The sequence below is a fragment of the Manacus candei genome, unplaced genomic scaffold, assembly GCF_025592945.1.
Source record: "Manacus candei isolate 608988 ecotype Guabito, Panama unplaced genomic scaffold, ASM2559294v1 h1tg000069l, whole genome shotgun sequence".
NCBI classification, from domain to species: Eukaryota; Metazoa; Chordata; class Aves; order Passeriformes; family Pipridae; genus Manacus; species Manacus candei.
The window spans coordinates 237,422-263,742 of NW_026138117.1; the positions used below are offsets into that span (position 1 = coordinate 237,422).

The 26,321-nt window shown below is 38.9% G+C and overlaps 2 protein-coding genes across 2 annotated transcripts in view; both read right to left on the reverse strand.

Annotated features, from left to right (window-relative positions):
* Nucleotides 1-1,177: 1,177 nt before the first annotated feature.
* On the reverse strand, nucleotides 1,178-20,006 carry LOC127479695 (granulocyte-macrophage colony-stimulating factor receptor subunit alpha-like). The gene is made up of 10 exons (XM_051806985.1): nucleotides 19,995-20,006; nucleotides 9,529-9,626; nucleotides 9,223-9,359; nucleotides 8,119-8,239; nucleotides 6,813-6,942; nucleotides 6,546-6,721; nucleotides 5,255-5,394; nucleotides 2,723-2,749; nucleotides 1,868-1,997; nucleotides 1,178-1,275 (listed from the first exon to the last, which is right to left on the reverse strand). The coding sequence occupies exons 2-10, from the start codon at nucleotides 9,614-9,616 to the stop codon at nucleotides 1,178-1,180; spliced, it is 1,047 nt and encodes a 348-aa protein (XP_051662945.1). The 5' UTR covers nucleotides 9,617-9,626; nucleotides 19,995-20,006.
* Nucleotides 20,007-22,192: 2,186 nt separating this feature from the next.
* Nucleotides 22,193-26,321, reverse strand: part of LOC127479702 (granulocyte-macrophage colony-stimulating factor receptor subunit alpha-like) — a 29,574-nt gene continuing 25,445 nt past the window's right edge. The window contains exons 11-14 of the mRNA XM_051806996.1: nucleotides 26,140-26,269; nucleotides 24,874-24,970; nucleotides 23,932-24,013; nucleotides 22,193-22,430 (exon numbers count right to left, since the gene is read on the reverse strand). Coding sequence (XP_051662956.1) covers nucleotides 22,356-22,430; nucleotides 23,932-24,013; nucleotides 24,874-24,970; nucleotides 26,140-26,269 — 384 coding nt within the window. The 3' untranslated portion in view covers nucleotides 22,193-22,355. The remainder of the gene's footprint in view (nucleotides 22,431-23,931; nucleotides 24,014-24,873; nucleotides 24,971-26,139; nucleotides 26,270-26,321) is intronic.

Genomic DNA, 26,321 nt, shown 5'->3' on the forward strand with positions numbered 1-26,321 from the left:
CAGCCCTGTTGATTTTCATTATTCAGTGTGACAGGATTTTTACATGGGGTTGGTCAGGCTTATAAAATACATATTCACATTGTATTATTGTATTATGTATTATGTATTATGTGATTGATATTTGAAAATGATAATGGAAAATGTTTTCTTGGGTTATTTTCAAAGTATGAACAGCAACCTTGTAGAGCTTGTACGCACAGAAATTACTGTTCTCCATAAAAGTGAAAACTCTGGTCTTAAAATATGGCTGCAAATACCTACAGGATAATCATTTGTCTCAGCACTGGCATAGAGCATTTCAGGTTTCAAAGCAGCGTACCTTGCATGACAGGCACTGGTCTTCATTGGACCAAATGTAACACTTATCTTTATATGTCAGTTCTAGTCTTTGGCCTGTTGTGGATTAGAGTTAACAAATTTGACTGAATTGAAAAGAAACCATACCTGGATATCTTCATTGGTTAATGCATTAAATTTGTCTCTCGGTTGTGGTATAGGAGGAAGTATGTTCTTGAAACTGCAATACCTTTGGATAGAAAATGGCATTGTGGAGAAATTTAAAATACTGGTAATATAACTTACACAAACATTGTGTGTTGTAATTTAAGGACATTATTTACTTTCAAGATTGAATAGCTATTGCTCTACAAATTAAGTGAAAAGAAAAATATTTTGAGTGGGTTAACTGGTGAGTAACTATTAGTATACTTATCACTCGGGTAACTAAAATTTATTTTGTGATGAGCGTCACAATAAATACTTTATTAATCAATGACTTTGAATAAATCACATGACATAACTGTCTTTAACCACTGAGTGAGAAGTTTTATCAAAATAACAATATGTTAATTTGTCCGGATTCCCTCTTGTCTGGTACTGTATGCAGCCGGTGGCTTCAAAGCAACCTGGATATTAAATGCTTAAAAGTAAGAACACAATAGCTCTTGTAGGATCTGGTGGAATCCAGGATCCACTTAGTAACTTCAATATCCTTTCCCCATTTTTCACTTGTAGTGATTGTGTGCCAAAGGGCCATCCACAACAATACTGGTGATAATACATTTTGACATTGATAATCAGATTATTTAAGTTTGCAGGTAGGAGAGTAGGAGAATGAAGGAATGTGTTTCATAGAGATAATACTCTATCAATAATATCTACAGAAAAAAAGGTTGATTTACCTTTTGAAAAGACAATACAGGAGCACTGTCACTGATATTGTTCCAAGTGCTATTAGAAATAAAATCACAAAAGTAAAGTAATCTTTCCCTTGACCTGAAACATCCAAGAGAGAGAAATATCTCAGCATACCAAAAATCTGCCGAGGAGACTGTCAGTAATGAATGCAAGTTTCACAATTTATTCTTAATTATTCAAAGGACTTCAACTTGACTTTCTTACAGAACTTTGACAAAAATTCAGGTTGACTTGGTGCATTTTAAACCATTTCAAATATTTTAAATTTAGAGAAATTAAAAAATAATCCAGAAAAGAAGAAAAATAAACAGAGTTACAGAACAAATAATGGAGCAAAATTAGTGGAAAGGGTAGAAAGAGAGAAGCAGAAGGAAGGGGATGATATTAATGGTAAAAACTTAAAAGAACTCAGAGGCATCCTCATCACTTCAGACAAGAGTGGGTCTATTTTCGTCTGTTCCTGGAACCCTGGCATCTGAGTAACTGCTACCTTCACAATCCCAGCTAACCAAAGGTTCTGCTGCCAGAGTACTCTTCCTCATTAATAATTTCCACCCAGTTCCTTCCATGTAAGGGTAAGAATTAAGATTTTATTCATTCCTTTGACTATGAGGGTGAAAGGGAAGCAAACACGGTAATACTGAAAAAAAATAGTATTTCATAATCTTACCAAACTCAATGGGTTCACTCCATTCCCCCCACTTTGAGCTTACGAGACATTTTGTTCCACGTGCTCTGATTTTCAGAATGTATCGGTTTTTCTCATTGTAATTTTGGAATTCGTATCTATCATTCCTTACCTAGAAGCAAAGGAATCAGATCAACAAAAATTAAAATTAATTTTAAAAAATTAATTTTAATATGATTTAAAATCATATTAACAAAATATTAACAAAATTTGGGGTTTGATTTCATTATACAGTTTCTAGAAAAAAAATAATTTGTATGATTTTTTTAGGTATGTACTAGTTAAATGTTTATCCTGCCATCAAAACTTTCTCTTTTTTGAAGGTTAAAACTAGATTTTTGAGGTTTATTGGGTCTTTAATTTATTTTATTATGCTTTAAGGACACTTTTTTTTCCTGTTCTTGTTTATGGGTCCTAAAAAAATCAGAAAGACACAAAGCAGAAACTGCGGAAGTACCCTGTAAAATCCCCTTGCAGCCTTCATGGGGATAAAACATGCAAATGTTCCCTGCATGGTGTCTGTTTTTGCTAAAGAGACCTAATGTTTTTAAGACAGTACAACAACAGATATGTATTATCTGGCCTCATGATACTTTATACAAAGTCTAGAATCTGTCAAGCCTTTCCAAGGGTCAGAGGACCACTCATTTGTCAAGGAAAGACTGACAGTATGTATTAACTTCCACAGGTTTTGAAGATTGTTGTACTCACTTTGTCTAGCTGTCCTTAGACACAGATGCAAACCCTATAGTTCTAGAAGTAAGTGTATTTTTTGTAATAGTATTTATATGCTTAAGTGAGCAAAACTACAAATTTGTATATGGCAAGAATACTTACAACCTTTTTCTCTTCTTTGGGTTCATCCTGCAAAACAAAGACAAATCTTCATTTTTATTATTTTCTTATCAAATAATAAAATATTTCTTTCTGGTTCTCTTTTTCTTGCCTTTAAAGAACATAAGTAATTTTAAACTGAAAAACTGGATAGTCTTCTCCAGTAATGTCCCAGAATAACAGCATTTTATTCAGAATGTTGGCTTCCTACATTTCCTTTTAGAAAAGGAAGGAAACATGAATTAGTTATCATTAGATGTGAGAAGCTGTATTTGCCACTAAGGGCATATTTAGACTGTACATTCTCATCCAGCAGAAGTATATCCAAATTATGCAAGCAATCACACCATCCTACACACACAGCAGGTCTGGGAGCTGTGATTTCACAAGAGTTTGATAACATGGGGCAGAAAAATTATGTGAATAGCAAATTTACCCTCCTTCCAGTCAAAGTCTATGTTATCCATGCTCAAGGGCTTTCCCCCAACTACTGTGAAGAGGTACTTACACATCCTATACAGTCAAAATTTAATTAACTGGAATCAAACTTTTACCTGGATCAAAGAACCTGAAAATTTGGGGAAAAAAAAGATAAGGTTCAAAAATGAGTGAACACTTTCAACAGCAGTGATTTTTAGCAATGATCTCAGAAAACATTGAAAGGCTGAGGTCCTGGAAACAACTGTCACATGAAATATCAGGAGGATAGCTAACACTATGGAAAAGTCAGAAAGGTGTAACTGGAAGGAATGTCTCATTACAGAATACACACCCACTGTGTGTCTTGAATTATAATGCAGACTAGTATTTCCCCATCATTTATTGTCAGCTGAGCTCTTTCAGCTTAGGGCATGATGGAAGTCAATCAGCCTGTGCTGTGAGTGGGCAGTGTAAATGAGTTACTTAAGCTTTACTTTAGTGACATTTACCTCTATCAGCCCCTCCTGAAAGGTGTGAGTTTTATCTGCCATCTCCATGTAGATACCTCTGATACCTTCAGTAACTAGCACCTCAAGGGGAATGAACCCTTCCACAGCACGGAGCCCTAGAAGTGCATTGTCTCTCAGGGGATATTTGTGCTCCTTTGCAGACACCTACATTAAGGTGTCTCAATCTGCAAGATGAATTTCACACTCAAATGTAGAAATCTACACTGAGCCCCATCCTTTCTGACTGGGGCACAGGAAAGAAGAGGTAACATGTATTTCTTTCAAATAAATTTTTTGATAATATTGCTTTAATCATATGTTGTGGCCTATATCTTTATGTAAAAAATTCTACGTATTTCACACAAGATCTTCCTGTCAAATTATACCTACCAAGCTGGAAAGCTATGTGTACTGCAATTACTCCTTGAAATAGCTACAACCTGCAAGCTGTAGGCCTTGTTTTGAATCAACAAATAAGATTTAATGGTGTATTGCTTTATTTCAGTTGTATATTTATGTTTAACTCTTAGCTGATCTTTCCTGCAATGGTCTTGTTCCTGAGAATTGCCACAGCTGTAAGCTTATGAGCTGCAGCTGGGAAGTGGGATAGGTGGGAGTACTAATTTACCCCAACACAGGTGTCATCCACGTGTGGAAATCACATACTGGTAAAACAGGTATCCCAGCAAATGAGGAGGAAGAGTGCTATTTCTTGCCTCCTTGTCAAACTCCTGGACTCAAAAAAACTTCCTGGCCTTTGTCCTTAGAGATGTTAAAATCAGGTCCTTTAGACACTGAGATTTGTGGAGAAGGATTTGACACCTCAGCCTCTCTGCTCTGTTGTATGTGGTGGAAACCAGACATACCCTAGCCTGGAGAAAAGCAGACTCAAGGGAGACCTTCTCTCTCTCTCCAACTACTTGTGGCAGAGTGGGGATAGGTCTCTTATCCCTGGTAACAAACATTAGGAGGAGAAGAAACGGCCTCAAGTTGCACCAGGGGAGGTTTAGTTTGGATATGAGGAAATAATTCTTCACTGAAAGGGTGGTCAGGCATTGGAGCAGGCTGCCCAGGGAAGCAGATGAGTCACAATCCCTGGAAGTGTTCAAAAGGCATATGGATATGGCACTTAGTGATATAGTGTAGTGGTGATTATGGTGGTGCTATGTTAGCAACTGATGATCTTGGAGGTCTTTTCCAACCTTAATAATTATTCTATGAACCAGGGTGAGCATGAGCAGCTCAGGACCTGGGCACAGGCTGGAGGCTGCCACCAAGCCAGTGCCCTTGTTGCAGGTCACACAGTCGTTCCTCCTGTGACATGTGCTTATGCAGGACAGCATCACAGGTATTCTCAAGTCTTTCTCAAGCATTCTCAAGACAGAGATCCCTCATAACATTTCCCTGCTTCCCTCTGCTTTTCTACTTCGCATCTCTGAGAAGTCTGAAAAAAGATCATGAGAGATGGGATGTGAGACTAGCAGAGCTGGAGCAGGAGGACACCACAGGTCATGAGAGAGAAGTTAATTAATAAAGGAATCAGAAGTTTGCATATTATAGACACGTGTGTACGTACAGTGGCACAGATAAACAAATAAATTTTTACCTTATTTTGTATGTTAATTTCATACTGAAAACACTTTACTTTTTCCACGTGACTTGTAAGGGGTGGATGCCATGTAATTATGCAACCCACTGGATCTCCAGTACAATGGGCAGTGACATTTAATGGAGCAGTGAGTATTTCTGGGGGAAAAAAAAAAGGAATAACTAATGTAGGCATGGTCAGTAATCTGCTACAACTCATGCCTTCATAGCAAAATACATGTCAAGGTGAGGCAACCGATGTACAGCTGTGTGCCACTGATTCTAGCAAAAGTTATTTGATAAACAGCAGCAAAATACCATACCAAAACTTGGGAATATATCACTGCAGTTGCTGGACATCTGAAGTAACTGAAGTTCATGTGAAAAATAATATGAAGGATTTTGTGTAATTCAGTAGTGCAATCACAGTGTCACTTTTCTTCTGCGTCTGTTTTCCAATTTCATATTGACAGTGCAAGTCTCCATAGAAAGAAGGATGGAAGTTTTTGTACCTGTAGTATTTTTCATGTAGAAGAGCAAAGCATTGGAATTTGAGTGCCTGTAGACTGAGTGTGACCTAAGTGTCTAACCACTACAGTCAGTGGAGACCTCTCCAGTAGTGCCCTGATGGCTGCAAAGCTCTTTGGCACACCAAGGAGCAGATGTGCTTGTCTAGATAGCTCTGAGCTTCACAGCCCCATCAGCTACAGTCAGGAGTCACTTGTGTTGTGTTTCAGGCCGCACAGGACACTCAGAAGGACCCTGGTATCTCATGGGTCCAAGGCCACATTTGCAAGCCTCGTGGATGCCTCAAGTATCTGAGTGTGTCTCAAATGGCACTAGAGGCTTGTTTTTAGGCAACTAAATCCCACTCCAGATCTTTATTGGAGCTTAAACACCTAGTTTGCACATATTGATCTAACACAGCCTTAATTTGCAAGTTGAACCCTCACTCTGGTTTTAGGACATGTAGCTCTTGTGGGTCTCAGGGAGGTATGGGATTAAGGGATGGCAAAATAAACCCATCAGAAAGGTAGCCTTGAAAGTCTAACCATTGTGTTTCATTAATTAGAATCCATGGATATGTTCACACCACTTCTCTGAGCAGTTGTTTCAGGCTGCCTCTACCTTTGCTTGTTTTAGTTAATTTTTGGAACTATATTCTGTCAGCTGTAGGGAGCAAAGTCTGTCCTACAGTGCAGGATCCTGCAATGGCCTACAGACTTTGTTTTAATCTTATTTCCAGAGAAAAATTCACCACTTCCTTATTTTATAAAACAGTAATAAAATAAAAATGTTCAATTACTTACCAATTTTATACAGTTCAATGTACTCATCATAGAACTGGATCAGGGAGTCTTTGCTAGACCCATTAACTAGGAAGTAAGCTTTTTCAATCTCTATCCTCACATTTTGGAATCTACATCCCATGTTTCTGCCGTTTTCATCTTTAATGTAAAGCTCACATTCCATCTGCCCATCATCTCTGTGTAAAGCAAGGTATTTTCATTAAACACGGGTAGTGTGATGTCTTGAATGAGAATTCAGGATTCCCTGACTCAAGCAGACCTACTTACTTTGAGTTCTGCCAGTAAAGAAAATACTGTGTATCTGCTGGAGCACCCCTTCCTGCCTGCCAAGTGCAGTTCATGAGGCAAATGTTATAAATCACACAGGAGAAATTTTCAATGGCTGACCCATTCATGCCTGCAAATAGAGGAATATCTGTGATGAGGAAAAATCCTATGACTCCTCCAGTCTGGAGGATCATGGCGCATGCTTAGGTATGTTAGACCTTAACTGTGAAACTTGTCAATAAGCAAAGCATTCACACACAGAAAGGAAGGCACATTGCCTTTTACCATCGTGTTGCTACAGAGAGAAGTATTTCTCCTTTTGCAATGAATGCTCAGGAAAGTCTTTACAGAGAGGACTAAAAAAGCTGAGACTTTTAAAAGCAAATTTGGACTTCTTCCTGTTCTCCAATCAAGCAACTTCCTTGTTAGATCTTTCCATCCTCACGTGTGTGACAATGACTTGTTCTGTTCCATTTCTGGAGTACATTGAAGTGGGAATGTTTCTTTGGAAGTTCGCTTGTGGTCAGGCTGTGTGAGCATGCTCAGCCTCCTTCTCTCTTCTCCTTCAACCAGTTTTCTGCTTCTTTCAGTGCAAGGGTAGAGGCTTCCTCTGCTACTGACTCCAACGTCCTCCAGTGCCCATTGTCTAGGGCACCCTTGTGGAAAGCACAGGGGAATCCTCTGAGGAGCCCGAACGCTTTGGAAGGTAGGGCCAGCAGGGGAGGAACACCAAAAGCAACAAATTTTGTGTGTCCTGCCTTGTATTTTGAGGGTCACCATTGGTGTTTCCTCTGCCAAGTCTACGGGAAGAGATGAGCAGGGAGTGTTTTCTCTGTTTAGACATGAGCAAGCTGCTAATCTCATCTGAGATACCCTGCGTACACGCAGCTTCAGGAACGCTGTTGACAAGGGAATTTTAGTGGAGAACTTTGAGCTGAGGAGGAGGGGCAAAATGGGTTACAACAAATTCACCAACAGCCCAGCAAGAAAGCGTTTAATAAACAAATAAGCACTAATATCTTAATTTGTAACAGCCAGAACAGTTATTTGAATCTACCCTTAAACCCCTGTAAGTTATTGGCCTTTTGGAGCCTTAGTATAAAAGAGAATAACGCAATTATGGATACACTTCTGGTAATGCATCTCTTGAGGAATGGTTGAGACATTCATTACAGAGCAAATAATTTTAACAGATCTCCAAAAAAAAAAAAAATAGAAAATATAGCAGTTACCTACTGTGTAAGGAACTAAGACAATTAAAAGATTTAAAAGATTGCAAATGGAGAAAACCTTAGCCAGACATTACCTCCAGGGAGAAAGGTGCATTTTTTTGAGATGTTTGTGTTTGGTACTTCAATGATAAAGAATACCCCTTTGTGCAGAGGCATGTACAGTTCCTTTGGAAACCTGCATAGTGGACTATTCACCTGAAAAAGAACATGTTGATGTTTTATTTCTCTGCTTTTCCTCTTTTGGTGTTAGATGATGCTGGCTGTGGAAGTGCAACTCAGGAACTCAACTCCATGTATATGATATGTTTTAGGCTCAAGAGTTAACTCCCTCCTTTAGCGCTCCAGGGTGATGTAGAAAGGAACTGAGGGATTGATAATATAACAACACAAAAAGCTTTGCAGCTCAGGAGTTGGATACTACAGTAGTGTGTGACTATTACAGAAGGCTAATAGTACTCCAGTGGCATAACAGAAGATGATTAATGAATAAGGGAGCCACAAAGAAATTTAATCATAGGATTAAGCAAAATAGAAATCCTCATCTGACCTCCCCAACAGTCAGAAAGGTGTCTATGGCATTATACTTATAATCAATAAAGATGTGATGGACTTCATAATATGAATTTCTAGTTAACACATCTGCTTTGCTGGGGTAAATAAGCCACCTCTCTCTTTTTCTGTCAAGCTTCCTATTTTTCTCCTTGGATAATGTGGGTTTATAACATAACCTGTGCTACAAGCATGATCCAGTCCACTGGGAAACAAGTGAAGAATTTGAGATAATGAAAAGCCATGGCAGTGTTTGCAGAATTAATTTTTTATCTGAAGGGTCTCTCGCTCCGTCTCTCTAAATTTGCTAGAAGTCTCACTTAGTCTTAGAGCCCCTTTTTTTCAGCAGCTAGATCCCTGCTCATGATTCAATGTAGGCACAGTCCAGGCTATCACTTCCCTTCCACTTCGATGCCAGAACTTCAGGTCTGTCGTATGCATGGGATGCTCCTCTCGCAGTAAATGCATCCTGGCACTGCTGATGGCTTTCCACAGCCCCTGACATATCAAGCTGTGGACTGTAAAAAGCCACACCTCAGATATTATCTGCAACTGTTTCAAAGTAAGTGAAATTGATAAAAGGTAAAGAAAAAGGTGCAATTATTTATCCCAATGAATAGCAAGTTTACCTCTTTCTCTATGCTTTCCATGTCCCAGTTCATGATGGTACATTTATACATAGAAAAATTCTTGCTGCTCTCCCAGGACAGTTCCATTTTTCTCCAGTCCACATTCACATTTGTAATAGGTGATTTTTGTGCTTCTGCTGGAAGTGATACAGCATAAGTTCTATAAGGATATGCTATTCCTTTTTGAATGCAGACGATAGTATCTGTCAGGCTCAAGATGATCATTGCCAGTTTAATTGGAAATATCTCTGATAAATAAAGAATTAAACCTTATTTCTTGGGTTATATTTGCAAAAGCATACTTACACTCCATACACTGGATGTCAGCGTGCAAGGGATGAAAGAGCATCACACACCACCAAATCATGCAAATGAGTCCAAAACTATCAAACATATTTTCTTCTCTGGAAAGAAATAATGAAACCTTCAGAAAAAAAAAGAAAAGAGAAGAAACAAAAAGAAACGAAAAGAAAAGAAAAGAAAAGAAAAGAAAAAATAGAAAATTATGATAAAGAGCACTTTGGTTTCTACAAAACTTTTTTTTTTTTTTTTATGGGAAGAGTCAAAGATGCTGTCTAATCCACCCCTAGAAAATATTCTTTCGACAAAGATCAAAACTCTTTTGTGAACATAACATTGGTTTTGTATATGTTATTTATCAATGTCAGTACTTGCTTCTATCAGCTTCTTTTCTTTTCTTTTCTGATCCCAGATGAGATGGAACAGCTTTCCATTTAGAAAAGTACCTTACGAGCAGGAATTCTGATGGGCCTTTACAAAGGCACTGGATAGCCCTGGATTCAGCTGCTTTTGCAGTGTCCTGAATATCCTGAATAGCAACATTTTTCATAAACTTGATGATGCTTCTGTCAGTTCCTGATAAATCTGAATGAATTTTTCGTTTTTATATGTGGTCTCTCACTTTTCACCTCTTTTCATGGAAAACTGAATATAGTAAAGAGTACCATTTTTTAGGTGTAGTTTACTATATCCCATTATTAAATAAGATACTTTTTTCTACACTTTCTTTGTTACTAGTTTTTTTGTGTTCAGAAATTGTTGAATCTTACTGTGGACATTATTAAACTTGGAGAATATCTGCTTTGTAATCAAAAAATTATGTTAGCTCATAGAACTATGCCCACAATAATTTTATTCTAATATAACTATAGTGGTATGCAATTGAACTTGGGCTTTAAAATCTGCTTGAGAGGCTAAGAAAAAAATGCTGGACCTGCTTAAAGCTATTTTAGAGAATGTGACTCTCAAGTCTTCATGTACAGTTCATTTGAACAAAGATTTACATAATTGCAAACTGGATACACTTTCATTCTTGGTATTTCTGCTCCTCTGGACCTACAACTTTCTTTCTGGAAGTTATTTGCATTTTCTGGAGCCTACTTCTGTCTTGTGTGTTTTTCAGTCCAATTTCCTGAAAAGAGATAGTGTATGTCAATGACCCTTTTCAATGAGGAATACTGCAAAAGACAACGTATTTTTCCGTGTTTCTTTTCCATCTTGACTTGCCTCCTTTATGTCTTGAAAATGAAACAGACCTTAAGACATGTAAAGGTATCTACAAGTAAGTATTTACAAAAGCATAAGTTGTTTAAGTTCTAATTGTAGTCAATGGACATATGGTTGAATTCCATTCGCTGTTTCTTGAACACATAAATAATTTTTCACTGCTTTTTTTGAAGCCTTTGACTATTGCTATATAGAAGTTTTTTTAACATTTTTAGTATCTTCCTATTTTTTTATGCATTTTATTTTCTGTTTCCCTCTGATGAGTTTCTTTGATGTGGAAGTATTTTTCCAAAAGGCATTTTTTTAAGCAGCAACCAAACCTTAAATCTGGTCACTTTTCTTTTGCCTACTTTTTTTATTTTCTTGTCTCACAGTGTGTGATTATTGTCTCTGGCTACGCAGAGTATAGGCTGTGTGAAGGAAGTTAGACCTCCCTTTCCAGGCTGTGTGAGCGTAGGAGAGGGTTGGCACTGCTGCCTGGTCCAACAAGGTAGTTCATGGCTGTGCTTTCATGTGTCGTGATTTGTAGCTTAAGAAACACTTGGTTCTGGCTAGGCTGGAGTTAACTTTCCCCAGAGCAGCCCATACAGTGCTGTGCTTTGTATAAGTAGCTAGAATGGTCTTGATAACACACCAGTATTTTGGCTGTTGCTGAGCAGTGCTGGCACAGCATCAGGGTTGTCTCTCCAACCCCATCCCACTCACTCTGCAAAGGCCAGTAGAATGGGGGTGGGCAGGAGGCTGGGAGGGAACATGGCCAGGACAGATGATCCCAACTGACCAAAGGGATATTCCATATCATATAGCATCATGCTCAGCAATAAAACCTGGGAGAAAGAAGGATTGGAGTGGGAGGAGGCATTCGTTATTCATGCATTTGTCTTCCAAAACAACTGCTTTGTGTACTGAGGCCCTTTGTCCCAAGGAGTAGCTGAATATTTTCTGCTGATGGGAAGTAGAGAATAAACAAGAGGAGGAGCGAGAGAGAAGTTTGGTGGGCAGCCTAGGTCAAAGCATCACCGTATTTTTCCCTGTTTGAGATCACAAATGTTTCTCCACTTTTCAAACTACATAACTTCCACTGTTCTTAGAGGTTTACATCTATCCAGAACAGCTACTTCAAATTTTTGTGTCAGAAACTGAGGAGTCAGATGTTACAGATCACTGTAGGTAATTTAAATTACTAAGGAAGTGTGAATATCTGCAAAAGGTGATTCCACATTCTTTCATATGGAGGCCTGAGCAAAGCTAGTCAAACAGTGTCATCAGTTCTTGTCAAACACTTCTCATCTTATGTATCATTTTCTTTTCTCACAGGAGGTTAAAACTTTTGGGAAGGTTTCTCCATTGACAGCACTTGTTTTTCTGTTGGGTTTTTTTACATGCAGAAGAAACTCTGGTTAATTTTTTGTTTGTTTTAGCATTGCCTAGTAGCGAAACTTCCTAATAGCAATTTTCTTGATTACAGGTATTACTAAGGATAATTCTAAGACTGTAAGGTAAATTCTTACAAATTAAGGAAAAATAGAAACATAGTAATATTTCATTACTCATCCACCCTTCTCTATTAATTTTTATGGTAATTTCAGAGTGCTGATTTCAAACTGACTCCACTTGTGGTGAAAGCAAAAACTCATCCAGACGTTCCAAGGAAGTTGTCTTGGATTCTTGAATATTTCCAGGAGGCACGTCACATTTCCTGGAAATTAGCTTGATAGTACATGGTTTCCAGGATTCAAGCCAGGCCAGAACATCATGTTGGGGTTGCAACAGAGATAAACTCTTCACTGTAACCTGGTTCTTCTCTGTTTATCTTTCGCAACATCAGTATTTGTAAATCATCATACTACAGTAAGGATGTGGCCATGACTGCTGGGAACTGATACTGAAGAATCTTAAGTACAAATGGTATGGAGGACTGGCTGTGAAATGCTGTGTGAGATATTGGTCTCAATAGTTATTTCCACTTTCCCATGCTCTCAGGAACCTCCACACTAATGCCCATGGGAAACTCAAGACCTGTTGTCCTTCTAGTCTGCCCCTTAAGCATATTTTTCTCCGCTTTGGCCCATCTGTTCAGTCACTCAACCTTTCCTCCTTCCTTTCCTCACCTTGCATTCTTTTTTAAGTTTTCCTGTTCTCAGTCAACTGTCTGCTCACCTTTTCTTTATTTTCTTGGCTTCATTCTTCTTGTCATCTCTCTCTCTGCTCTCATGACTCCTGTGCTTTCAGAATCTCCCTCTCTCCTACACGTTACAACAGCCCCATACTGCAAGTACTCTTCATGCTTTCTCATGGAAACCCTCATCTAGGGCACTGCCACAGGAATCATCTGCAGCCCTGTCTGCTCAGAGGAGTGTTTGCTGACACCATTGTCTCCACACTCTGGACATTTCATTGGACTTACAGTGGGAATAGCAGGGCCTGTAAGCATTCACTTTCCTCATAAGAAATGATAATTTCCATTGATCACAGCACTAAAGGAGTTTGCTTCCCAAAGGATTTGTGTTTCACATTTGAACTACTTTTAAAACAAATCACTCAGGATAGGATTAGTTTGTTTAGTTGGTTTGTGCCTATGTTCTCTCTATCACTCTACCTGAATGCACCAACACATAGCCTGGTTTTTCTCTGCCTGCAGGCAGGATAAGAGATACAGGAGTTGTGGTGAGCCCTAAGCCATTTACATGACCAGTCCATACCTTCTGCACAATAACCAAGCAAGTGGCTCCAGCACCATATCTGTAGGAACTTTCTACCTCCAGAACCTCCACCCTCTCTCAGACTGGTCTTCTGCAGACAGGTGTGGTAAAATTCTCTCTGCTCTGAATAGACCTCAGTATTGAAGGTGCTGGAAGGAACACATACTTATTTCAAACTGATTACGTAAAGGATCAGACTAGAAGAAACATATATATTCTTGTGTAAGCAGAATTTCCTCTTATTTCATTAAAATAGGACATAAAATAGAGTCTGTTGGGATGAAACCCCACAGATTGTATGCTTTTTACTGCTTTGTTTCTTTCCTTTTTCTCCCCTGGCCAGCCTCACGAGCATGTGTCTACCCTTCTACATAGTGAAGGGCCCCAGAGGAGACTCAAACACCTGATTTCTATACTAAACTCTTAGCTCACTGTCTAGCTCTCTCCCAGAGAGAGGTTTGCTATAAACCTAATTCATCCATCTAATCAATGTGTCAGGTGGAAAATACAGTCACATAGTCTATAGCACAGAAAGCATCCACTAAATACTGACTTAGCATTATCAGTTCTAACTCTCTTAGTCTGTACAGTTTATTGTCTTTGCTCTTAGGCTGTTAGTGCAGAATGCTACCAGAAAATGTTACCTGAGACAGTGACTAAGTTGCTTGAGTGGCTCTGGGAGAATTACTACTGCCCATAACACACTTTCAGAAATAAAACTTTGGATTTTACTCATCGGGTGATGTGATGATAAACTAATACTTACACATTGCAGACATATGGAGAGTACCATATGCTTGCTAAGCCAACCAAAATGCATGGAACTAGGATAAAAACCTTACAATGCATGCCAAGCCATGAAATATTACTATCAAATTCCTGCTTAAATATGACTTGTTCAGTTTCTAGATTGTACAAAACTGGAAGAAGTGGGTAATATACCACTATTTTGCTTCTGAGGGACCTGGACAAGGTGGAGAAATGGGATGACAAGAATATAATAAAATTCAGCAGAGGAAAGTGCTGAGTCCTACACTTAGGGAGGAACAACCCCTGGCACCAGGAGAGCCTGAGGATAACCTGCTGGAAAGCAGCTTTTGCAGAGACAGCACAAGCTGACCATGAGCCAACACTGTGCTGTTGCAGAAGTGAAGACCAAAGGCACCCTGAGCTGCATGAGACAGAGTGTTGCCAGCAGGTCAAGGGAGATGTTCCTGGAGTGCCTGATCTTGATCTGGGATCCCCAGTAGAAGAAAGATACAGAGCTACTGGAGAGAGTCCAGCAAAGAACCTCAAAGATGATTAAGGGCTCTGACATATGGGAAGAGGCTGAGAAATCTGAGACTGTTCAACCTGTAGAGATGAAGGCTCAGGGATATGTTATCCATGTATACAAATACCCAACTGTGGGGAATGAGAAAGATGGAGCCAGACTCTGCTCAGTCATGCCAAGTGACTGGACAAGAGGCAATGGGCAAAAACATAAATAATGGAAATTTGATTTAAACAGAAGAAAGCACTTTTTACTGTGAGGGTAGTCAAGCACTTGAACAAGTTTTCCAGGGAAGTTATGGAGTCTCCAATATTGGAGATGCTGACTGAACAAAGCCCTGAGCAACTTGCTGTAGCTGACCCTTCTCTGAGCAAGGGTTGGGACAATCTCCAGAAGTGCCTTCCAGCCTCAACCATCCCAAGGTTCTGTGATTTATTTTTTTCCCCAGGAAATATAAATCCACATATTTCTAGTTAGATTAATTTATAGAAGGGGTACAGGAAATAGCATTTCTTTCAGTTATTGAAAAATAGATGTAAGATAAAAAATGTCAAATAATGCAACAGACATCATAAACATTTCATAGTCTTCCTTGAATCTTGAAGAAATCTTCAGAAATTTTTTATATACACATTTATATTTTTAACCAAATAGACTAAAGCATCCCCCAAATTTTCCTTAGACCTTCTTAAGCAGAAAGGAAACTAATCCATATTTTTTACTGGGGATAATATGATTGTACCTGACTTAGCCCTCGGCAAACATCTGCACAAAATCTTCTGTGGCACAAGAAAACCAATAGACAAAAAAGAGAGACATACCTCCTTTTGAAAAAACTCTCCTCATTTATCTTGTTTGATTTTGGTTCACAGCAACAAGGACGCTTAAACCTGTAGTTGTAGTCACATGCAGGAATCAGTAAGTGTTTTGCTCTGCCAATTAATTTTTTTTTACTGCATGGCAGTATTAAATAACAAATGCTGCAAGTTAGAAAATGACTCAGTTTGTCATTTCCCTTACTGCTTTTGAGCTTCCCTAAATTTCCTGATTTGCAGATGTTAACGATTTCACATATACTGATCATGCAACAAACTTCCTTCCTGTTATGTCAGATGTACTAAGCATTAATAATCACAATATGTAAACTCATTTATACAGAAATACATAAATGCTCAATGGAATCATAGTATACAAATATGCTCATAGAAATACCACTTCTACAAATAAACATATTTTCGTAAGTAATATCTTCTGTAAACAACAGCAGTGTTGTGTGACTAGTCTGTGTTTAAAGTGTTTATAACATGGTCACTTATTTCTGTCAGGACCTTACTGCCCATATATGTTGATTCTGGCCCCTGCACCAGCCCGGCTTCTCCTTTGAGGAAGATCAATCCTTAGCATATACAAATAGCAAAGAAAGTTCTGTCTTACTTATTTGTAGGCAAAGAAATGGTAAGGAAAATGCCAGATCCAAATTGCTGAACTTTCTCACTACTTGATTATGGGTTATTTTTATTTGGTTCATCTTAGGCTACAATATCATGAGTTAGGTCCAAAAGAGTCTGACTAGAGAAATTAAAAGAAAATATCCAAAGTATTTACTGAATAATGTAATGTCAAGTTTGCCAAAGAATTTGCAGTCATATAAATATGAGAGTCTAACCCACATTTTTTTGCTTTAACTTCCAGCACATTTAGATGTGGCTTTGGGTCATGCTGAGAGTTAGCCACTTCCCTATTTGTTTTACATGAGATTTGATATCCAGTTATGTAATCTTCATGCAATAGATTCTTTTTACTTCTTGCTGTTCTCAGATGCTCAGATACTCTCAGATGCAAGAGTGATTTGAGTTAACCCTTCTACTCCCAACACAGGCACAATAACAGGAAGGTGAAGAATTCCCTAGGCTTTTTAGGGATGAGGCAAGGCCCTTAATAGTCTGTTACAGAAAGAACTATTCTTAACCCCGCTATCCTTGAACCAAAACTGTAGGGGGTGTTTGTTTTCTTTTTTTTTGTTTTTTTTTTGCTAGTGTATGTGTTCATATCCACCAATAGCAAACTACTTCACAGACTTTTCAAATTTTAAATGTCTTTGCTTTTCAGTCCACACTGCTCAGACTTGCTCACGTTTACCCAGTGATTCCCATCCGAAGGGCATGTTAATATTATTTTCTATTTTTCTATTTGAGGTTATGGATGAAAAAAACTAGATAAGTGAAATGAGTAGCACTTTAGGCAGACCACACATGAGGCAGGGCTGAGCTGCAAAATTTTGTCTCTAAAATCACATTGACTCAGTTCTTGCCACCTATTCAGTACCTTAGGAACAGGACAGGCATGTTTCAAATCTTCTACTCATTAAAGGATTTAATTTACTTATTTTGTGTAGCCTAAAAAGAACACAGTACATGTGTAGTCACACTTCAGTGTGGTCTGAAATGGCCTATTCATCAATGCTCTACTTGGGTACCACCTCAGTGATTGCCACTACCTTCAGTAATTTTCTAAAGTACCATCCTTCTGTGACACATATATTTGTGATGTAAATATGTCTGTATGACTGAAAGGATTTGCATGCTGTTGTGGTGGCATGTTTGGTGAAGTTCTAGGTAACATGAGGGTAATATTAAAGTATCCTCTGACTAATACCTTCAGCCTGCCCAAACAGTGGCTGAGTTAGTACTAACTGATCCATTTCTAAGCCATATGAGGAGCAGCTGAGGGAGTCGAAGTTGTTTAACCTGGAGTAGAGGAAGCTTAGAGGAGATCTTATTGCTCTCTACACTGCAAGGGTTGTCAAGTATTGGAATGGGCTACCCAGGGAAGTGATGAAATCACTATCCCTGAAAGTGTTCAAGAAATGACTGTATGTGGTACTTAGTGCCATGGTTTACTTGACAAGGTGATGTTTGGCCAAGGGTTGGACTAAGTGATCTTGGAGGTCTTCTTCAACCTTAATCATTCTGTGATTCTCTGATTTTGAACTCTAGCCTGTATTAATTCATCAGGGCTCTATGTGCACTGATACCCACTCTTTCCTTCTCAGCATTTGGCTGCCCGTTCTCTCCCTCATGGGGTGGTGTGAATGGGCCCTGGTCAGGGAGAGCACAGCCCTGCTGGGCTCATGGCTGCCCTCAGGTCCTGAGTCTGACCCTCCTGGGTACCAGCTTCCTTTGGGACATATGAAGTCTTTTGTGTTCTCCTTTAATAGGTCTCACCTTCTTCTGGGATGAGGCATTTCAGGAGGATGTGAACTGCCGCAGTCTACGACCTGGTGCTTATGATGAACCAGCAATTATTTTGGTTTTGTTTAATATGCTGTTCTGTGTTTTATTCTAGTTCAGTATTGTCAATATGAGTGGTTGAAACTCACACTAGAATAGTTTTTTGGGGACAGACACCTCTCCAGTTCTCCAACACAGCCCCTTTGAACACCAGAGGTCTTGGTCCACCAGCATAGAGTGGTCTGCTGGGATCTCTTGCAGGTGGTGCTCCATGCTACTGATGTAGATGTTGCTAGCCAATTCATGAATAGCTTGTCATGAGTGAAAGACACAACTTTTGCTCTACATGGTCTGAAAAATCTGTTAATAGTAATGTCTCAGTTTAGCATTAGCATTTGCAACATTTGGAGAAGTCTGAGAAAAACACCAGGGTAACAAAATCTTCAGAAATGTTACCAACCTTTCATAAGAAAGCAGTAGATGGAAGAATTGTGTGCACATCCTTCAGGAAGTTGCCAAATGTTGTGTGAAGCTGTTTTATAAGAAACAAGGGCTGCTGTAAAGCACAGAGTTCTAGGAAATGTACATAATTTTTCTAAACAGTGGGGGGTTTTATATTTATATAAAATATTTTTTGAATTATTTGTAAAATAATTTTAAAATTTATTTTTTTAAGTTTTTCCTCTTCCAGACAATGTAAATTCAAGTGAGCAAATGGTTTCAAGGTTTCTTTTGACTATTCCTTCAGCTTGTCTGTGTCTGTCTGGATTGCAGCCCTCATCCTGAGCAAATCAGCTGGTCACTCCAGTTCGGTGTTATGTACAAACACGATGGCAATCCATCACCTCCTCCAAGTCACTGATAAAGGCATTAAACTGGATAGGCCCCAGGATAGACCCCTGTGGTAACCCACCTTTACAGGCATATACCCTTGATGAAATCATACTGACTATTCCCAGAGACCATCTACTTAATGTGACAGATATATGCTCCAGGAGGACTCAAGCCATGAGTTTTCCAGGTTTATAGGCGTGCAGTTCTCTGGATTGAACTTTTGGCCTTTTTTTTGAACGTGGGTGTAGCACCTTTCCAAAATCAGTTAAGTATGTTATCCTTCCCAGGAGAAAACAGGAAACAAATGAGGAGTTTGTTTAGGTTCTATTTAACAAGTTCATTATGCCATCTCCTGAGTGTCTCAATACTGTCTTTATTGTACTTTACTATTCCCTTCCTTACAGAGAGCCAGTGAATGGTCGTTCACAGCTCATGGCTAGGTTTTGGTGGACTGGAGTCAAACTATGCCACACTCTGGCAATTTTGCCTGTGAGGAAAGACATTGAGAAAGGCTATATAAACTAGTGCAGTGTATTACAAACCCACCAGTCTTTTAGCAAGTTATAGTGAGCATTTCAAGTCTGACCATTGCTGCATACTGAGAAAAACAAAGCTGGTTTACAAGTGTTTCCAGCAGGAATTCAGCCTCTTTAAGAAATTTACTTTGTTGTTCTGTTCTGCTGCAAAAAGCTTCTCAGGCAAGTCTTTGACCAAAAGGTAATCATTAACTGTGTCAAAGGCACTAGGTGTGCCAAGAGCTGTTTGTGTTCAGCTAGAGTATAAGCTGGAGAGAGCGCAGTCCTGGCTGCACTGGTAACTGGAAGGCTCCCCAGCACTGGAACATGTCCAGAAACAACTGCTCCCAGCATTACTTTGGCCAGGATTTGCAAGTAATGTCCTGAACAACTCCTGGATGTAGTCCAGAGGTTAGCTCAGGCCAGGGCTAATTTCTAAAGGTAGTTTGTAAGTGGCCGCCTTATTTAGAGGTTTAATAAAATGTATCTAGACTCTTACATGGCAATTGGCTTCTGTGCAAGAAAGTAGTCCTGGGAGTGTTTAGTCTAATAATCAAATGTCTAGTATCATTATAAAAGCAGTCTAAAAATCAAATAGCAAGGTTCAAATGTATAGTATAAAAATCTAAGCCTTTGATTCTCAAAGCATTTATATATCAAAGCATAAAAATGATTGTCAGTGATTTCTCACCCAGTTATGAAAATGATGAGTCAGACAGGTTTCAGCATTATTCAACACCAAAAGCAGCATGACACCCCCTTCTCCATTCACCGATAGCTTTGCAAATAGGACATTGTTCGAGTTGTTTTACCCCATTCCAGGAAGAGCATCCTGGTCCCAACTCTCAAAATCTGAATTTCAGAGACTAAAAGAAGCACTAAGATATATGATGTTAAAACTAGTGAGGCTACTCAGAGGATAAAGTTCTTTTTCTTGTGAATGAAAGTGCTCAAAGGTTAATTCATTTAAGGAGGCAAGTTGCTGAGCATTTTCTCTTTGCACCTTAAGACATCCTTAGAAGTCATGGTGAGCTTCCATCATTACCTCCTCAGGTAGGAACAAGTAAATAGTTCACTGAGCAACCATCCAAACTGGGGAGTCAGACAATAAAGACTCTTTTAGTATGGCTCCAGATCAAGGTTGAACCTTGTATGGAATTAGACTTTAACTGAAATTAGAAGTTTTGTCTGTGCTCTACTATTACCTGCTCAGATTCTGAGTTCTTTGCCGGGATATACTTCTTTCTCCAATAAAGAAACCCAGAAATCAAATATACCTGTAAAATAGAGTTTATTGCTGTGCTTCTGATCTCTCTCAAGGGTATCAGGAGATACCCAGGAAGTGAAAATATCTGCTTCTTGTCTTCCATGCTGACCTTGTGGTCTCTATTGACTACTTAGCTCTTACAAGGGCTTATGTTGCCTGCCCATCGCTACGCTACATAGGGGATGTAGAAATTAGATTTTCAACAGGTGCCAATAGTATCTTATTCCAACACAAACGTTACCTAATATTCTTTGCTTCTACAAAAGCAGTGATATGGACCCAGAACATCACATGTGAAGGCACTATTGTGATAAAGACGTGGTTATGCCTTCTCCAGTATCTTCCTGCACAATTAAATCAAATGTTGAATTTTGTGTCCCGTTCATAATACAAACAGATTAAATACTAGGCGGTTTTATCTCTTTAAAAAGAAAAATCTTCTTGATCCTTAGGAAAGTAACAGTGTGAGGGAGGCTCTGTACAAAATAAGAAGGCATTTCTCTAGAAGTTGAAGCCCTTTCAAAAGAAGGATAAATACAAAAGCACAGTAAATAAGGCCAAGAAAGTTTTTTTATGGAACAAAAGGAATAAAAGAAATCTAATAATAAATCATTTCCCCTATAAGGAAGTTTGTCAGAAACTGTCCAGTTGTATTTCAAATATATTGAAGGATGGAGATTTCACAGCCTCTTCAGACACTTATTCCAGAGCCCATCCAACTCTCTCACCTGTAAATCATTCTTTTTCCTTATATCAAATTCAACTTTCTCTTGCCACAACTTTTGACTGTTCCCTCTCATCCTCACACTGTGCAACTCCCAGACAAGCCTGTTGTGTCTTCTCTACACACAGTGAAAGATAGCGTTAGACCCCTTAGCTTCTCTTCTCCAGGCTGAAAAATCCTTGTTCCTTCAGACACCCATAATCACCTTGGTGCCCTACTGCTGAACTTACACAGCTTGTCACTGTCATTCAGGTTCTAGAGGGGTGAAATCTAGTGCTAAACACTATGCATTGATCCTTGAGAAGCATCACTCGTCACCAGTTACTGCATTCAACAACAGCATGCACTGTTTTCACAACACCTTGTCCTGACCCTGTGTCTCTGAATACCTCATGTTTGGCCCAAAAGTAAAGCTCTCAAGTTGAACAAAAGAAAACAGAGATTAACTGAGTCATGCACTCAATATTAAAATAATAAGGTAGTAAAAAGCAAGTGAACAGTAAGAACATAAAGAGCTAAGTACCTACAGAAGGAGGTGGCTGATCTCTTGATTTGTAACACACTTAAACTCTAGGAATAGTTAGGGTTTTAGATATATTCCTGTCCCTTGAGAATCCCATTGATTGCAGGCCACTACTCAGTGTCTCAGCTTGTGTTCGCATTTTTCCAGTTGCCTATAATTTAAGAGCTCCCAGGAAACTTCAGGTATGAATTGGACCATTTTTGACAGTAGAACAATGGCATTCAGGCACCAGAATTTTTTTAAATTGTATTCTTAATGCTTTTAATATGAGATAAACCAATTATTTTTCATATTCAGAAAATGGAAGATATCCAATAAGGACAACTTACTTAAACAATTAAAGTTAGCCAAAATTAAAAGCAAATACAATGGCATTTAAAAAGGTTGCATGTGAAGTATCATTCTCTCATGGCTGCATCACTGTTTTTTACAAGAAAAAAAAATGAAAGTGAAGAAAGCCTATATATATTATTCCAGACTTTCTATAGGAATATACAGTTGTCTAAGAAATGCAATTTTAGACTCTTCTTTTTCTTGGTTATCTTGCTATGTCAGCAACTACTATTATCTCTTCATTTGGAGATGTTGTTGACTGAATTTTGCTCTCTATCAGCTGAAAGGAAAATAAAAACTTCCATGAGTTTTATGCATATGTGTATTTATATATATGATTAGGTTAGCCTGTACAATTCTGAGAGTATTTCAACTGTTGTTGCATATTGCTATAAAGTATTTCACATCTTTGTTTCTTAGGTGAAAAGTTCTCCTTAGCTGGTCATTGAAACATTGAAATTTCAGCAACTTTTTAATGCTGACACATGGGTGTTTTGCGGGTCTGGAGGTGGGTGGGAGAACATGTTTTTCTGTAATGCACCATGTAGATTATCAATTTCAAACAAATTCGCTCTCCTCAACAACCTGAAAGGAGTAGTGGAGTGGTGCCTGGTCTTTTCTTCCAAGTAACAAGTAACAAGAGATAGGACAAGAGCAAACCTGGCAGGGCAGGTTTTCACTGGATATTAGGAAAAAAAATTCTTCACTGAAAGAGTTGCCAGGCATTGGAACAGGCTGTCCAGAGTATTGGTGGAGTCATCCTCCCTGGAGGTATTTAAAAGACATGAAGATGTGGAATCTGGGGACATGGTTTAGTGGTGGGCTTGTCAATGTTGGGATAACAGTTGGACTTCATGATCTTAAAGGTCTTTTCCAATTTAAATGATTCTATGAATTAAGGATTTATTAAACTAATTAGTTAATTTAGCTAAATTAACTAATTAAAATGGATAAACTTCACTAAGGCGTGAAAGTAGATAGGTACCCATGGCCTGAAGTTTAGCTAATCAAACAGAGCACGAGTAACATGATAAAATAGTGGACAAAAAAAAGGTGCAAATGAACAGCTGGTCAGTGTGCTGGTGTGGTCAAATGCTGTGTATGACCACCACAGTCTACTGTTTCCTTATGAAACCCTATTTTGAACTGTTTTCTTCATTACCTTGCTTTCTATCCTGCATGTGTAAGTAAGAGAGATTCAAGGTGACGGCTGGTGACCTGGGGGCTAAACATGGGGCTCAGACACAGGGACTGGATGTGAGGAACTTGCAAATGTATGGTGCTTGTAAATGAAGAGAGTGAGAGTGTATGCTCATCTCACTGGCAAACTTCAGCCCTGCTCAGCTGGAGAGTAGCAGGAGGACTGTGATGTCTGGGCCCCTATTTATGAAACTGCCCGTGATGTTGACGTGGTGTTGGTAGAGCCTCCTGTGCTGGTCTTTGTGGCTGGCTGCATCACTCTGCTCTATTGTGTCATTGTACATGTTTGTGCCTCATGTTGGGGAAACACACAGCTCATCCTGCTGCCTGAATCTACCAGTGGAAGTGTCAGTCTCTGCACCTGTGAGACTGGAATGGGAGAAACCCCACGGTTCTGGAAGAGCACAACATTTAACTTCCCTTAACAAACTTGCCTGCTGATTTTCTCTTGTACTTCTTCAGAATATGGCAAAAAGAAGAGTTATACTCTGTAATAAGTCCCTTACAATTTAAAAATTCATCCAGTAGAATTTTGTATGTATTTCACACATTAAATATAAAAATAGAAAGAGAGAACATACCTCTGGATTTGTATCAGGCAGTCCAAAAAAAGCAGGTTTTGGCCCTGGGATTTGTGGAAATGCTGCTTTCCAACAGCCAGTCCTAGAAATCAAAGAGTATTGAATACAAAAGTGAAATAACCGTAATATGACAAAACCATTGCACCCTTTAACTTTAGCAAGTTCTTATCTTCCTCTTCTGTTTTAGAAATGAACTGAAAAATATACATAATCTCAGCAGAGAATGAACACGTATCAAGAATACACTAATAATTTGGACAGTAAAAGATTCATTCTTGGTTAAAGATTTGCTAGTAGTTAGTTTCTTCTTTGAAAATGAAAAAGAATTTGTCCCACTATTTAAGTCACTACAAACAGTGAAAAGTGGGTGTAAAAATTATAACAAGTTGGGAAAGCAGCATCTTCTCTGAATTACTGTATATTCCTATGCAGAGTCCATCATACCACAGAATATCCTTTTTTCTTCACTTAAATAGTTTATTTCAAGAGACAGTCTGCTTAGCTTATGTGCTTCCAGACACATTGAGTGTGCTATGACAATTCTAATAAACAGTGCGAAATCTTTCCTGGTAAGTAAAATCAACCTGTGTTTGCAACAAATTCATTAGTTCAAGAAATCAAAAAACCTGTGGTATAGGCAGTCTGCATTGCAAATATTCAGAGCAGATGTAATGTTAATATAAGTAATTGCATACAATTGCTCTCCTTGCCACATTGACAAAATATGCCCCGAAAAAAGTTGTGTGGATCAACTAGGGAGAGACTTTGGGCATTACCATCATAGCACTTGCATTAGGATTACTCATTTGAATCAATTTCTATTACAGTGGGAATGAAAACTAGTTTACCTATACTACAAAGACATCTCTACCTTATTTGTTTAAGAACTTCAGATGTTCCACACGCCCATATAAAATAAATAAATCCATAAATTAAGTTTACCTTTTGAAGAACAAAATTGCAATGATTGCCATTAATGGTGTTACAAATGCTACAATGAGTAAAATCCACACTGAAGAAGAAATAATTTCCTCATTTCCTGAAGGAGAAACAGTCATAAATTATTATTAATAATAAAGAGGAATAGATCATAGAATCACAGAATAGTTTGGATTGGAAGTGACCTTTAGAGATCATCTAGTTCCAACCTCCTGCCATGGGCAGGGACACCTTTCACTATAACAAGTTACTTGGAGCCCCATCCTGTCCTTGAGCAGTTCCACAGCTTCTCTGTGGAACTCATCACCCTCATAGTGAAGAATTTCTTCCTAATATCTAACCTAAATCTACCCTCTTTCAGTTTGAAGCCCCTCCCCCTTGAGCTATTGTTACATGTCCTTGCACAAAGTCCCTCCCCAGCTTTCTTGTAGGCCCTTTAGGTGCTGGAAGGCTGCAACAAGGTCTCCCTGGAGCCTTCTGTTTTCCAGGCTGAACAACCAGAACTCTCTCAGACTGTGAAAGGTGTTCCAGCCCTCTTGTGATCCTTCTTGTGACTGTCCTCTAGACTCACTTCAACAAGTTCACATACTTTTCATACTGAGGCTGCCAGAGCTGGATGCAGCACTCCAGATGGGGTCTCATGAGAGCAGAGTAGAGGGGCAGAATCCCCTCCCTCAACCTACTGGCCACACTGCTTTTGATGCAGCCCAGGATATGATTGGCTTTTTGGGTTGCAAGTGCACATTGCTGGCTCACATCCGGCTTTTCACCCACCAGCATCCCAAAGTCCTTCTCAGCAGGGCTGCTGTCAGTTCCTCCATCCCCAGGTCTGTATTGATACCAGGGGTTGCCCCGACCCAGGTGCAGTACTTTATACTTGGTCTTGTTGAACTTCTTGTTAAACATGTACTGTGGTGACTTATTGGTGAATATCAGTCTGAAAGGTTTGGCTTGGTATAAAAATGAACTCTGTAATTTAACATATAGTAGAAATGTCTGCTGGGAGGGATTAACATTGAGCCTGCTTGTCCATCCCCTGCAGTAAGCAGGTATGCATTTCAGCTCCGTGTAAATTTTTTATATTATTTCCTATGTTAGAATGTTAAGAGATCTGTTAAGTCTCTTCCTACTCCTCTCTGTAGTGTAGATTGAAGCAAAATGTTAGCCAATCCTTTTATATATATGTGTGTCTGCAGGTGCACAGCAATGTGTGAGGTAGACAGGATATCACTGGGGCAAGAGTAGCCCAGGACACGGATTTGTTCTTACCAAACTCAAGAGGTGCACTCCATTCCCCCCAGGCTGGGTTCACAAGGCAGGCACTGCCAGCTGTTCTCATTTTCAAGAGATATTTCTTTCTTGTGTTGGACCTTGGAAATGTGTGACTATTTCCCCCTTCCTAAAAACAAAGCAAAACTGAGTTGCTTTTCTTTGTTCCATGCCTAGGTATT